This window comes from Egretta garzetta, unplaced genomic scaffold (genome assembly GCF_000687185.1).
Source record: "Egretta garzetta isolate BGI_Z169 unplaced genomic scaffold, ASM68718v1 scaffold473, whole genome shotgun sequence".
Taxonomy (NCBI): Eukaryota; Metazoa; Chordata; class Aves; order Pelecaniformes; family Ardeidae; genus Egretta; species Egretta garzetta.
In genome coordinates this window covers 18141-31067 of record NW_009259319.1, presented here as the reverse complement: position 1 = coordinate 31067, position 12927 = coordinate 18141, and the positions used below count along the sequence as shown (strand labels likewise).

The window sequence follows — 12927 nt, the reverse complement described above, 5'->3', positions numbered from 1 at the left end:
TTAGGGGGAGAAGCAACTGTGCAGCAGACAATAATGCTATCTGGGTATTTTTAGTTCTGATCTTTAGCTTCCACTACAAAAGCTGTACTTAGTAATTTTCTCTTTTAAGAAGACAAATATGAAAGAAAAAATATATTTTATAAATATTAAAATATTTTATACACAGATGGATAAATTTAGCTTTTTTTCCATCTTTGAATTAGAACATAAATCCTCCAGAGATTACATTTATTTGAGAAAATTAATCATACAGATAAAATTTATAGTTTCAGCTGGCTTTCAGGACAATAATGTGAAACTACCCTTATCACTTTTACTTGCTAGATAGTAGATAGTCAAAAGTTTTTGTTTTCCAGCACTTTTCAAATCACAATCACTTTTATGGTGACTCTGTACTGTATCTCTAGCTTTTAGACTGTTGTCTGGTAATAAAAATATACAGAAGAAATAAAAAACGATTTGTTATGTATTTTCAATTGAAATCAAGGTCATTATTCAAACTATAAAACATCTGGACTGGTGAATGTTCATCTGTGTTCTGCTTTGCTTTTTAGACATAGCGTGTTCCTGAGCAATGAACTAATTAACTAAATTTGATCTGTAAATGAGCAAAGATCCAATTTCAGAACCGACCTGATAAGGGATACAAAGGTCTTTCTGATTATTTTTTTTTAATTACTAAACAGTCGTTTTTAATTTCATACATTTAATCTTTTAGTCTACTCAGTCTTATCCCTTTTCCTATGGACAAAATGTACAACAGCAAAATACCAGTTTTTGTTTAACCTCTAATGCATTTACTTTCATGTTGGTAATTAACATGATTCAAACCTCCCCTCTTCCATCACTTGTTAGCACCTGTTTCCTGCTTAGGCCAGTAGATGTGTTCCATCAACTTAGAAAACTCAAGCGTGGGATAAAAAGAGGTCACTTTTTCATTTTTCCACCATTTGCTAATTCCTTCAAGTTACTTTGTGACTAACATTATTTTTAGTCTCTGATGGCACAGAATGGCTTTAGAGAGTGCAACCAACCATGTATTACTTCCACCTGTGGCCAAATCATCTCATAAGCATATGTGATGAGACACCTGTTTAATCAATAATATGTACTTTGAATGCTAATACTTACTTTTAAATTCAGTACAAGTCTCCAAATGATTTCTTCATGACACAAGTTGTCTACTTTGGCTTTTCTGACTGAAGAAGGGGCCTCAGCTGATCCCAGAACATGATCCATCTGCTCTCCTGGAGAAAGCAGATGGCTTCAACCCTGAAGCTCAGCTGTGGTCCAGCTGCCAACTTCTGCTTGTTGGTCTTAACACACAGGAGGGTCCTGGCAGAATCAGACACCAACCTCTGTTGTGATCTCTGTTGCTACCCCATGAATACCAAAGTTAATGTTCACCCCAGCTATATTTAGCAAGCCATTAGAAGGTCAAGCACAAAACCAGTAACAATATTGCCAGTGTCCCATTGTCTCAGCCATCTGAGTAATTAAACTTTCTGCTGCCATCACTGATTTAGTACTGCCAAAATTCACTGAGAAGGTCTCAGAACTAAGCAGGTTTTCCTTACAGCAGTGAACTAGTGCCTGGGTAGGAGAGCACTGTCCTAGGACCCACATACCTGAGATTCTTGGCTGGGATATATCCATTCCTATGAAAATTACTTTATTTACTGTTATGGGTCTGTGATTTCTCCTGTCCTAGTCAATTGCTTGAAGGAAGACTACAGTTCTCTGCTTCTGTTACTTCCTCTCTGTCCATTTTATATTCAGCATTTTCAACTGATCATCACCATTTACTCGTTGACAGATGGATGAATATGAGCCAGCAGTGTACACAGGTGGCCAAGAAGGTCAACGGCATCCTGGCTTGTATCAGGAATAGTGTGACCAGCAGGAGTAGGGAAGTGATTGTACCCCTGTACTCAGTGCTGGTGAGGCCACACCTCAAATACTGTGTTCAGTTTTGGGCCCCTCACTACAAGAAAGATGTTGCATTGCTAGAACATGTCCAGAGGAGAGCAACAAAGCTGGTGAGGGGTCTGAAACACAAGTCATACAAGGAGCGGCTGATGGACCTGGGGTTGTTTAGTCTGGAGAAGAGGAGGCTAAGAGGAGACCTTACTGCTCTCTACAACTACCTGACAGGAGGTTGTAGTGAGGTGAGTGTTGGTCTCTTCTCCCAGATAAGAGGGGAAATGGTCTGAAGTTGCACCAGGGCAGGTTTAGGCTGGACATCAGGAAAAATTTTTTCACTGGCAGGGTTGTCAAGCATTGAAATGGGCTAACCAGGAAAGTGGTCAAGTCCCCGTCCCTGGAGGTATACAAAAGATGGGTAGATGAGGTGCTTAGGGACATGGACTAGTGGTGGGATGGCAGGGTTAGGTTAACCATTGGACTTGATGATCTTAAAGGTCTTTTCCAACCTAAACGATTCCATGATTCTAGAATTCTATGATTGATAAAGGGACATTTCCTATCCAGACAGTGCATTCAACCTAGCCCTTACATCCATTTTCTGGGATGACCCCAGAGTTAAACAAAAAAAAAGGTTCAATATTATGAATCAGAGCTTGTGGTGAAAAGTACCACACATATGCTAACTGTGACTTTCTTAACAGTTTGGCCTATATCACTTAGCTTGCTATCAAATACAAATACTGTCCATACAGATACCAGTTCCGATAAAGTTCAGTATAATTCAAATCTGTATTTCCAACCCAAGACTTTGGATCTAAACACTATGGAACACATAATTCAGAATCTTAGCCTGGAACCTCAGTTCTTAATAGATTTCTCTCTCCAATGGGAAGTAAACCAAATCTCCAGTCTCCCCCTACTCCCCTGAATGGCTTGATATCTCAAAGTGGATTTGAGAACCATAGCCTACATTGACTTTTCTTTTGCTGCATATGTCAAGCTTCCTTCTTTCTGGAAATGCTAAAATAGTTTTAATTAAAATTATTCTTCCATCAGTGTGAGATTAATTACAACTATTTCAGTAGCATGAGATTCAGCTCTGAACTGCTAAGTGATTTATTCTCTTAACTCTTTGCTTAGATTTCATCTGTAAATTGCAATAAATTAATAATGCTTAGTGCTTCTTGAATACTTCAGAAATTACCTTATCTTTAATCCAAATGTTATAATGAAAATTGTTTGCTTTCGTATTTATCACTGCTGTTGATTTCCTTCCAGGATGAACACTGAGCATTTTTCACTTAGCTTTCTAATAATCTGATGAGATGTTACTCCATGACAGGAAACACCGTAGGTTTCTTCATTAGCTTCTTATACATACAGTTCTCAAAAGAAGTTCAAATGCTCAGCAAATTAATTCAGAAATTCTCCTTGATTGACTATTTTGTTAAATCTTGCAGAGAATTCTGATGGGCTTAGAAACAAGATATTCTTAGAAGCTACATAATATGCCATCTAGCAGCAACACTAATCATTTTCCATTAATTTACATTTTCAAGCTATATTCTTATTGAAAAGGCTAATGATTTACTTTTTTTTTTTTCTTTTTATTCTTCCAATATAAGAACCAAGTAAATGAAGTAGTGGTAAATGGAAAATGAGTTAAAGGAGACTATCCTTCACACAAAACATCACTAAGCTGTCAAACTCCTATCATTAAGCTGTTTCAGAGGGGTCCTCGCTTCAGTTCTTGGCAGAGGGCCCAAAAAGCCAGCAACCTGTTTGAGTAATGAGAACAGGAAGAGGAGGGATGGCAATTATCATGGACCAAAAAAAGAGAAAAGTTTCAAGCTGGGGAATTTAACTTGATTTTATTCATTGCCAATTAACAAACTTTACTGATTCTAGTGTTGAGAAATAAGACCAATCAACGAACCAAACACACGTTTGCTCCCCTCTGGACACTTCTCCTTCCCCCTTTCTCATTTCTGAACCCCTAAATAGCATCTCCTGAAGAACAGCATGTGATGGTGCAGCCTTTACTTGGCTTTTCTGGAATGTTTTTTTGTAGGTGAGAGCACTCGGTGAGGAGATAGGCTTTCTTGGCTGAGATTATGGCAAGGATGAGGGCATGGGTGAGAGCCTGGGCAAGTCTGGCAGAAGAGAATACTGCTGTCCTGTATGCCCTTCTGTCTGCTGTATGCATACCTCACCTTGGGGGTATGCTCAGGACCCCAACAAGATTATTCTGAATTTATTTATTTTTTTTTTCAAGTAGTTATAAATCCTTAGCTGTGTTCAGTATAATTTTTCATTTCTGTGTATTAGATCTTTTGGACATCTGTATTCAGTCCAGTGGTCTCAGTTTGAATAAATACTCTATTGTGGCTTAACCGCAGCTTGCAACTAGACACCACCCAGACGCTCGCTCAGTTCCCACCAGTGGGATGAGGGAGAAAATTAGAAGAGTAAAAATAAGAAAACTGATGGGTCAAGATAAAGACAATTTAACAGGTAAAGCAAAAGCCCTGTGTGCAAGCAAAGCAAAACAAGGAATTAATTCACTGCTTCCCACCGGCAGGCAGGTGTTCAGCCATTTCCAGGACAGCAGGGCTCCATCACATGTAATGGTGACTTGGGAAGACAAACGCCAAATGTCCCCCCCCTTCCTTCTTCTTTCCCCAGCTTTATATGCTGAGCATGTTGTCATATGGTCTGGAATACCCCTTTGGGGTCAGCTGTCCCAGCTCTGTCAACCCCCCCGACTTCTTGTGCCCCCCCCAGCCTCCTCGCTGATGGGGTGGCGTGAGAGGCATAAAAGGCCTTGGCTCCGTGCAAGCACTGCTCACCAGTAATGAAAACATCCCTGTGTTATCAACACTCTCTTCAACACAAATCCAAAACATAGCCACATACCAGCTACTCTGCCCCAGCCAAAACCAGCACATACCCTCATGAATTTTCACTCGTCTGAGCCCATTCAGTACCTATATGCTTCTGGCCAATGTTTGGGACTGCGTATGAAGCTCTGTGGCCCTTTTGTGTAAACAAAAATAATTCATTGCTCTTCTTTTTTATCTGTTACTTCTGAAAATACATTCCTGAGATGCTGAAACCATTTTAAAAGTTTTCAGTGTAAAATTTTTTTCACTTGAATGGAAATTTGGAGTATTTTAAAAAAAATTTCATGGAGTCCAAGCTCTGTACAGATGTATATGATTTACATGGAGTGCCCGACTTGGCTCCAGAGGAACCTGGGCATATGAGAATGGACTGAAATCAGATTATGCTATTTTCCTCGTTCAGTATGTACATGTGTCTGTAAAAGAGCAAATCATGGCTGACATCAGGAGTGGGACTCTGTGAGGGTGAGATGGATGCAGGAACATTGGCACTTGCATTGCTCTTGCTGTTTTTGTGTGTTCCATGAGTGTAAAAACCAGAGACATCCAACACACAAACAATGCTGTGCAGATTATTTTGGTGCTACTGAAATTATTGTATTAACAACTCTCAAACTTTAGGAGGAAATATTTCTTCTACAATACTGCTACTTAGTTGCTACTTTTAAGGCTCTTCTGCATCACTTTTCCCTCTCCCAAATATACATGCAGGTTTCTAAACCTTCCCGTCTTGAAGAAGCACTTTCTTTTTCTCCATGAAAATATTCAATACTGATACAAATATTCACATTAAAAGCTAAGCAATTTTGCTCATAACTTTCAGAGAGGAAGGCTACAATATTAGCTGCTGATTCATTTTATGTAGAAGTAAGCTAAACCATTTACTGGAAATGACTGCTTTGTGGAAGTGGTTTTAATAGTCATTTAATAGCAATACTATGAGAGTCGTTAATGAAAAGGGTTATGTTTTTACATGGAGTCTTATGCATTTTTGCTCATCTTTTTGAGTAATGGACTTCTGTGCTAGCCTTTTGCCCCTTAATATATTGTTCTTTTCCAATTTCCAGACATTTTAATACTCAGTTTGCAAGTTCTGTATTATTTAGGGAAATTAGGCAGCTGAGTTTCTTGCCCTCTGAGACTCTCATTTATTACTGATCTGTTTGTTGGATGACTAGGCAGAATCTGGAAATGCTCTTTTAAAGAGCTATGCAGTAGGAAGCTAAAAGTTTTTAGCAGATTGGGTTCAAAAATATATTCATATAAATAATTATCAAATATCACTTAGAGAAAAAGTGTCCTTTTTGTTTGTTTGTTTGTTTACCTTCTGTAAGAAATTTGAAATCAACAAAAAATTCTTACTTAGAGACAATTGGGGAGACATGGGAACTATTAAAATTTTTTATTTTGAGGCAAAAAGACTATGTGCAGAAGCTGTTTGGAATTTTATGTGGCCAAGCACTTCAGTGAGTCCACGTATAATGGAGGTGCACATGTGAGTATTTATTGTAATGATTGGATTAATTTATGTAGAAGGGTTTTTTTCCCACAATATATTAAATCCAACAGGATCTCAAGAACATTATTGTTGCAATAGGGATCAAATAAAATTTTTGAGCTGTTGCCAGGAATTTCAGCCCTCCACTAAATATATTATACTACTGTTTTCATTTGCACTTTTAAAACCTAATCACAGAATCACAGAATGGCAAGGGTTGGAAGGTCCTCAGGAAATCATCTAATCCAACCCCCTTGCTAAAGCAGGTTCACCTAGAACATGCTGCACAGGACATCGTCCAGGCGGGTTTTGAGTATCTCCAGAGAAGGAGACTCCACAACCTCCCTGGGCAGCCTGTTCCAGTGCTCTGTCACCCTCAAAGTAAAGAAGTTTTTCCTCATATTCAACTGAAATGTCTTATCTTCCAGTTTGTGCCCATTGCCCCTTGTCCTGTCACTGGGCACCACTGAGAAGAGTCTGACTCCGTCCTCATGACATCCATCCTTAAGATATTTGTAAACATTTATGAGGTCCCTTCTCAGTCTTTTCTTCAGGCTAAAGAAGCCCAGCTCCCTCATCCTTTCCTCATAGGGGAGATGTTCCAGTCCCTTAATCATCCTAGTTGCTTTCCTCTGGACTCTTTCTAGGAGTTCCACATCTTTCTTGAACCAGGGAGCCCAGAACTGGACACAGTCCTCCAGGTGGGGTCTCACCAGGGCAGAGTAGAGGGGGAGGACAACCTCCCTCGCCCTGCTGGCCACGGTCCTCTTAATGCACCCCAGGATACCATTGGTCTTCTTGGTAAGAAGAGCACACTGATAGCTCATGGTCAGCTTGTCATCCACCAGGACTCTCAGTTCCCTCTTGGCAGAGCTGCTTTCCAGCAGGTCAGCCCCCAGCCTGTATTGGTGCATGGGGTTCAACTTCCCCAGGGGCAGCACTAGACACTTGCCCTTGTTGAACTTCGTCAGGTTCCTCTCCGCCCAACTCTCCAGCCTGTCCAGGTCCCACTGAATGGCAGCCTAGCCTTCTGGCGTATCAGCCACTCCTCCCAGTTTTGTGTCATCGGCGAACTTGCTGATGGTAGCCTCTCTGTCCCCTCATCCAGGTCACTGATGAATAAGCTGAACAAGACTGGGCCAAGTACTGGGCCCTGAGGAACTCCTCTAGCTACTGGCCTCCAACTAGACTGCACAGCCAACCAGAACCCTCTGAGCTCTGCCATTCAGCCAGTTCCCAGTCCACCTCACTGTCCACTCATCCAACCCACACTTCTTGAGCTTCCTTATGAGGATGTTATGGGAGACAGTGTCAAAAGCCTTGCTGAAGTCAAGGTAGACAACATCCACTGTTCTCCCCTCATCTACCTGGCCTGTCATACCATTGTAGAAGGCTGTAAGATTGGTTAGGCATGATTTCTCCTTGGTGAATCCATGCTGGGTACTCCTTATCACCTTCTTTTCCTCCACTTGCTTGGAGAGGACACCCAGAATGAGTTCCGGGGACAGAGGTGAGACTAACTGGCCTGTAGTTCCCTGGGTCATCCTTCTTGCCCTTTTTGAAGACTGGAGTGAATCCTTCTGGTGTACATGGTATACATGGCATTTGGTTGTGGGAGCTGGAAGAAAAAGTTTTCAAACCAAACTGAAATACTTGCTCTACTCTCTGCATTTTCTCCCTTTTTCTGTATCTCTTCTCTGCCCCCCCTTCCCCTTTATAAGTAGTTAAACTTCACAGTTAGTGAATTAGGCTGGAAGAAACCATGGAAATGGATGCAATGTTGCTGCAGCATTGAAGGGAGGCGTTCTGGGCAGTGTCTGGCCCTGCAGAGCCACCTCCATGTTTCCCCCCCTTCAGCAGGGAGGAGTCTCATGGGTTCTACAGTGCTTTTTTTCCATCCATATGAATATCCTACTTCCTGGGCCCAAAGCGTATCATTAGGCATTTGAAAAGTGTGGACATCCTGGATAATGAAGAGAGAACAACTAAATTATAAAAAGGACTTCTCCAACAGCAGCAGCAAGTAACTTTCTAGCAACTACTGTGCAGTGTAAGACTGCATGGAAAGTAAAAAAAACCCTTCATTTTTGTATCTGGAAGAATATGGATGAAGAGATTTTCAAAGGGGCTGCAATCTCACTATTTAGGTGTCTAACTTCAGATACTTCACAGGGACTTATTTTTAGTCAGTGCATACTTTATTGTAAAGTCAAGTTTAAGCAGCAAATAATCTTGATTGCCTTGATGGTTAAACTGACTGATAGTTGTGGTAACTCTGGCTGAAGCAGTTACCTGTCTCACATTCAGTACTTTAATAAAATAAAAGTACTTCACTTTTGTAAACTGGCTTCTATTTATTTCTGTTGCTGCTTGAAAGACCAGTGGTAAGTCCTCATGTCCAGATGTTTGTTGGACCAGGTTGCTGTAATGGAACAGGGATTTGATGAATTTGGTAAAAGACTTAAGGCATGTTCAGGATTCTCAAGACCATATTGAGCCCCCAAAATAACAGTATTGCACATAGATGAAGTTTGTTATGAAGAGTGTTCTGTCTATCACAAGCCCAATATTGTCCAAGATAATCTTACCTCCACAGGAATATGAGTGAACCCTTTAAATGATAAGTGGAAGTAATGGGCTCAGTAGTTGCAAAAATATCTCAGATTTTCTGCTGGACATTCTGTGACTCTCTGTGTTTTGTTTGTACATTTTGGGTAACCTGAAGATGTTCCTAGGAAGATGGATACAGTGTCAACATGCTTTTGTGCTGAAACCCTTGATAAAAAATAATCCTCTCTTTTAAGTTGGATATATGAGTTCAGTGAGTGGATGGAAAGGAAGAACAGAAGGAAGTGAAGTTACCAAGACAGTGACAAACTTTAAACTGTATGTATGCATGAATCACTGAGAATTAATAACATGGAGTAACAATAAGATTGTTTTGTTATCCTTAATGTTATGACATCAAGACAATCAGACACTCCAGGTGAGATTGTCCTGTTGCCTCAGCGATATGTACTAAATATTAAAATGCAGACTTGGCATTCCCCTAAGGATTTGTGCTCAGTTTGTGCTCAAAGGAATTTTACTGAATATAGGATGAAGTACCTTTTAAAGTTCTTTTTAAAGCTTACATTTACTGAAACCCCAGCAAAGCCCATATGGTATCCATATGCTCCTTCAAACAGGTATTTTGCAGTTTTGTGTCAAGTCAGCTAAGCAAATATTTGAGAGTTACTGACAGGCAGGCATGTCTGTGAATCAATTTGAACCAGTTCATATCAGTGTCAGGCTATATTGGGCAAGGTCTTTCTGCCCCAAATGTGATACAGAATAAAGCAATATCCCTTTAGGTGGAATGAAGAATTTAAGAAGGAAAATTTTCACCACTTAAAAGGTGAACAAAATAACTCAAAGTGGCAATGTTATCTATGGTTTAATTCACAGAAAAGGAAAATGTGCTAATGAATTAAAATAACAGCTTTTGGTATTGACATATACAGAACAGTTAGTGACTTGTGCCTCTATTTCCTATAAGAATCACATGAAAACTCATATAGATTTTGGTAAGTAGATCTGCTGAGTGCTACAATGTGCTTTAAACAGTAAAATTTATGCAATTCATATGCATTTTATAAAGATTTTGTATCAGTTAAGAACATTAATCATGCAATAGGATACCATAGGATGTAATGCAATAAGTATACATGTTTTTTGGTGTTTAAAACTCATTAGAGTGAAGCAATGGCTTCTCTAGTTGGCCTATTAAGTTAAACACATAGTGAGAATGAGCATGGTACAGAAATCAGAGAGGAATCAGGAACTGTTTGATTTGAATATTATATTGGTGGGTCTGCAAGTCATTCAGACCTTGATCTTTAGATTTTTGTAGTTTATTTCCTAAGGCTTCTTGTCGTGGTTTAACCCGGCTGGCAACTAAGCACCACGCAGCTGCTCGCTCACTCCCCCCCCTCCCTCATTTGTCTATGAGGTTGTTTCGGAAATGAGTTCCGTTGTCTGACTCAATTCTTTCTGGGGTGCCATGTCGCCATAGGACTTGCTTTTCAAGGCCTAGGATAGTGTTCTGGGCAGTGGCATGGGGCACAGGGTATGTTTCCAACCATCCTGTGGTTGCTTCCACCATGGTGAGCACATAGCGCTTGCCATGGCGGGTTTGTGGGAGTGTGATATAATCAATCTGCCAAGCCTCCCCATATTTGTATTTCAGCCACCGTCCTTGATACCAGAGAGGCTTTAACCGCTTGGCTTGTTTGATCGCAGCACATGTTTCACATTCATGGATAACCTGTGCAATAGCGTCCATAGTTAAGTCCACCCCTCGATCACGAGCCCATCTGTATGTTGCATCTCTTCCTTGATGACCTGAGGTGTCATGGGCCCACCGAGCTAGAAACAATTCACCCTTATGTTGCCAGTCCAGATCTACCTGAGCCACTTCAATCTTAGCAGCCTGATCCGCCTGCTGGTTGTTTTGATGTTCTTCAGAGGCCCGACTCTTGGGTACATGAGCATCTACATGACGCACTTTTACAACCAGGTTCTCTACCCGGGCAGCAATATCTTGCCACAGTGAGGCAGCCCAGATGGGTTTGCCTCTGCGCTGCCAGTTGCTCTGCTTCCATTGCTGCAACCACCCCCACAGGGCATTTGCCACCATCCATGAGTCAGTATAGAGATAGAGCACTGGCCATTTTTCTCTTTCAGCAATATCTAAAGCCAGCTGGATGGCTTTCACCTCTGCAAACTGACTTGATTCACCTTCTCCTTCAGCAGTCTCTGCAACTTGTCTTGTAGGACTCCATACAGCAGCTTTCCACCTTCGATGCTTTCCCACAAGACGGCATGATCCATCAGTGAACAGGGCATATTGCTTCTCATTTTCTGGCAATTTATTGTACAGCGGGGCTTCTTCAGCACGTACCACCTCCTCCTCTGGTGATAGTCCAAAATCTTTGCCTTCTGGCCAGTCCATGATCACTTCCAAGATTCCTGGGCGACTGAGGTTTCCTATTCGAGCCCGTTGTGTAATCAGTGCGACCCACTTACTCCACGTAGCATCAGTTGCGTGATGTGTAGAGGGGACCTTCCCTTTGAACATCCAGCCCAGCACCGGCAGTCGGGGTGCCAACAGGAGCTGTGCTTCAGTACCAATGACTTCAGAAGCAGCTCGAACCCCTTCATATGCTGCTAATATCTCTTTCTCAGTTGGAGTATAGTTGGCTTCAGATCCTCTGTATCCTCGACTCCAAAAGCCTAGTGGTCGGCCTCGAGTCTCTCCAGGTGCTTTCTGCCAGAGGCTCCAGGTAGGGCCGTTCTCTCCGGCTGCGGTGTAGAGCACATTCTTTACATCTTGCCCTGCCCGGACCGGCCCAAGGGCTACTGCATGCACTATCTCCCGTTTAATTTGTTCAAAGGCTTGTCGTTGTTCAGGGCCCCATTTGAAATCATTCTTCTTCCGGGTCACTTGGTAGAGAGGGCTTACAATCTGGCTGTAATTTGGAATATGCATTCTCCAAAAACCCACAACGCCCAAGAAAGCTTGTGTTTCCTTTTTGCTAGTTGGTGGAGACATAGCTGTTATTTTGTTGATCACATCCATTGGAATCTGACGACGTCCATCTTGCCATTTGATTCCTAAAAACTGGATCTCCTGTGCAGGTCCCTTGACCTTACTTTGTTTAATGGCAAAACCGGCCTTCAGAAGGATTTGGACTATTTTCTTCCCTTTCTCAAAAACTTCTTCTGCTGTATTGCCCCATACAATGATGTCATCAATGTATTGCAGGTGCTCTGGAGCCTCACCCTGTTCCAGTGCAGTCTGGATCAGTCCATGGCAAATGGTAGGGCTGTGTTTCCACCCCTGGGGCAGTCGATTCCAGGTATACTGGATGCCCCTCCAAGTGAAAGCAAACTGTGGCCTGCACTCTGCTGCCAAAGGGATTGAAAAGAAAGCATTTGCAATATCAATTGTGGCATACCACTTGGCTGCCTTTGACTCCAGTTCGTACTGAAGTTCTAACATGTCCGGCACGGCAGCACTCAGTGGTGGTGTAACTTCATTCAGGCCACGATAGTCTACTGTCAGTCTCCACTCTCCATCAGACTTTCTCACTGGCCATATGGGACTGTTAAAGGGTGATCGAGTCTTGCTGATCACTCCTTGGCTCTCCAGTCGACGAATCAGCTTATGGATGGGAATCAGGGAGTCTCGGTTGGTGCGATATTGCCTCCTGTGCACTGTTGTAGTGGCAATCGGCACTTGTTGTTCTTCAACACTCAACAACCCCACAACCGAAGGGTCCTTTGAGAGACCAGGCAAGGTAGACAGCTGCTTAATTTCTTCTGCCTCCAGTGCAGCTATACCAAAAGCCCACCGGTACCCTTTTGGGTCCTTGAAATACCCTCTCCGGAGGTAGTCTATGCCAAGGATGCACGGAGCATCTGGCCCAGTCACAATGCGGTGCTTTTGCCACTCATTCCCGGTTAGGCTCACTTCGGCCTCCAATACAGTCAGCTCCTGAGATCCCCCTGTCACTCCAGAAATACAAATGGATTCTGCCCCTATATGGCTTGATGGCA

At 42.0% G+C, this 12927-nt stretch overlaps 1 protein-coding gene across 1 annotated transcript in view; it reads right to left on the bottom strand.

The window, feature by feature from the left end:
* SRFBP1 (serum response factor binding protein 1) overlaps positions 1-12370 on the bottom strand; it is a 168291-nt gene extending 155921 nt beyond the window's left edge. Inside the window, exons 1-2 of the mRNA XM_035892092.1 lie at positions 12327-12370; positions 11522-11837 (exon numbers count right to left, since the gene is read on the bottom strand). Of these exons, the coding sequence (XP_035747985.1) occupies positions 11522-11837; positions 12327-12370 (360 nt within the window). The remainder of the gene's footprint in view (positions 1-11521; positions 11838-12326) is intronic.
* Positions 12371-12927: the final 557 nt, after the last annotated feature.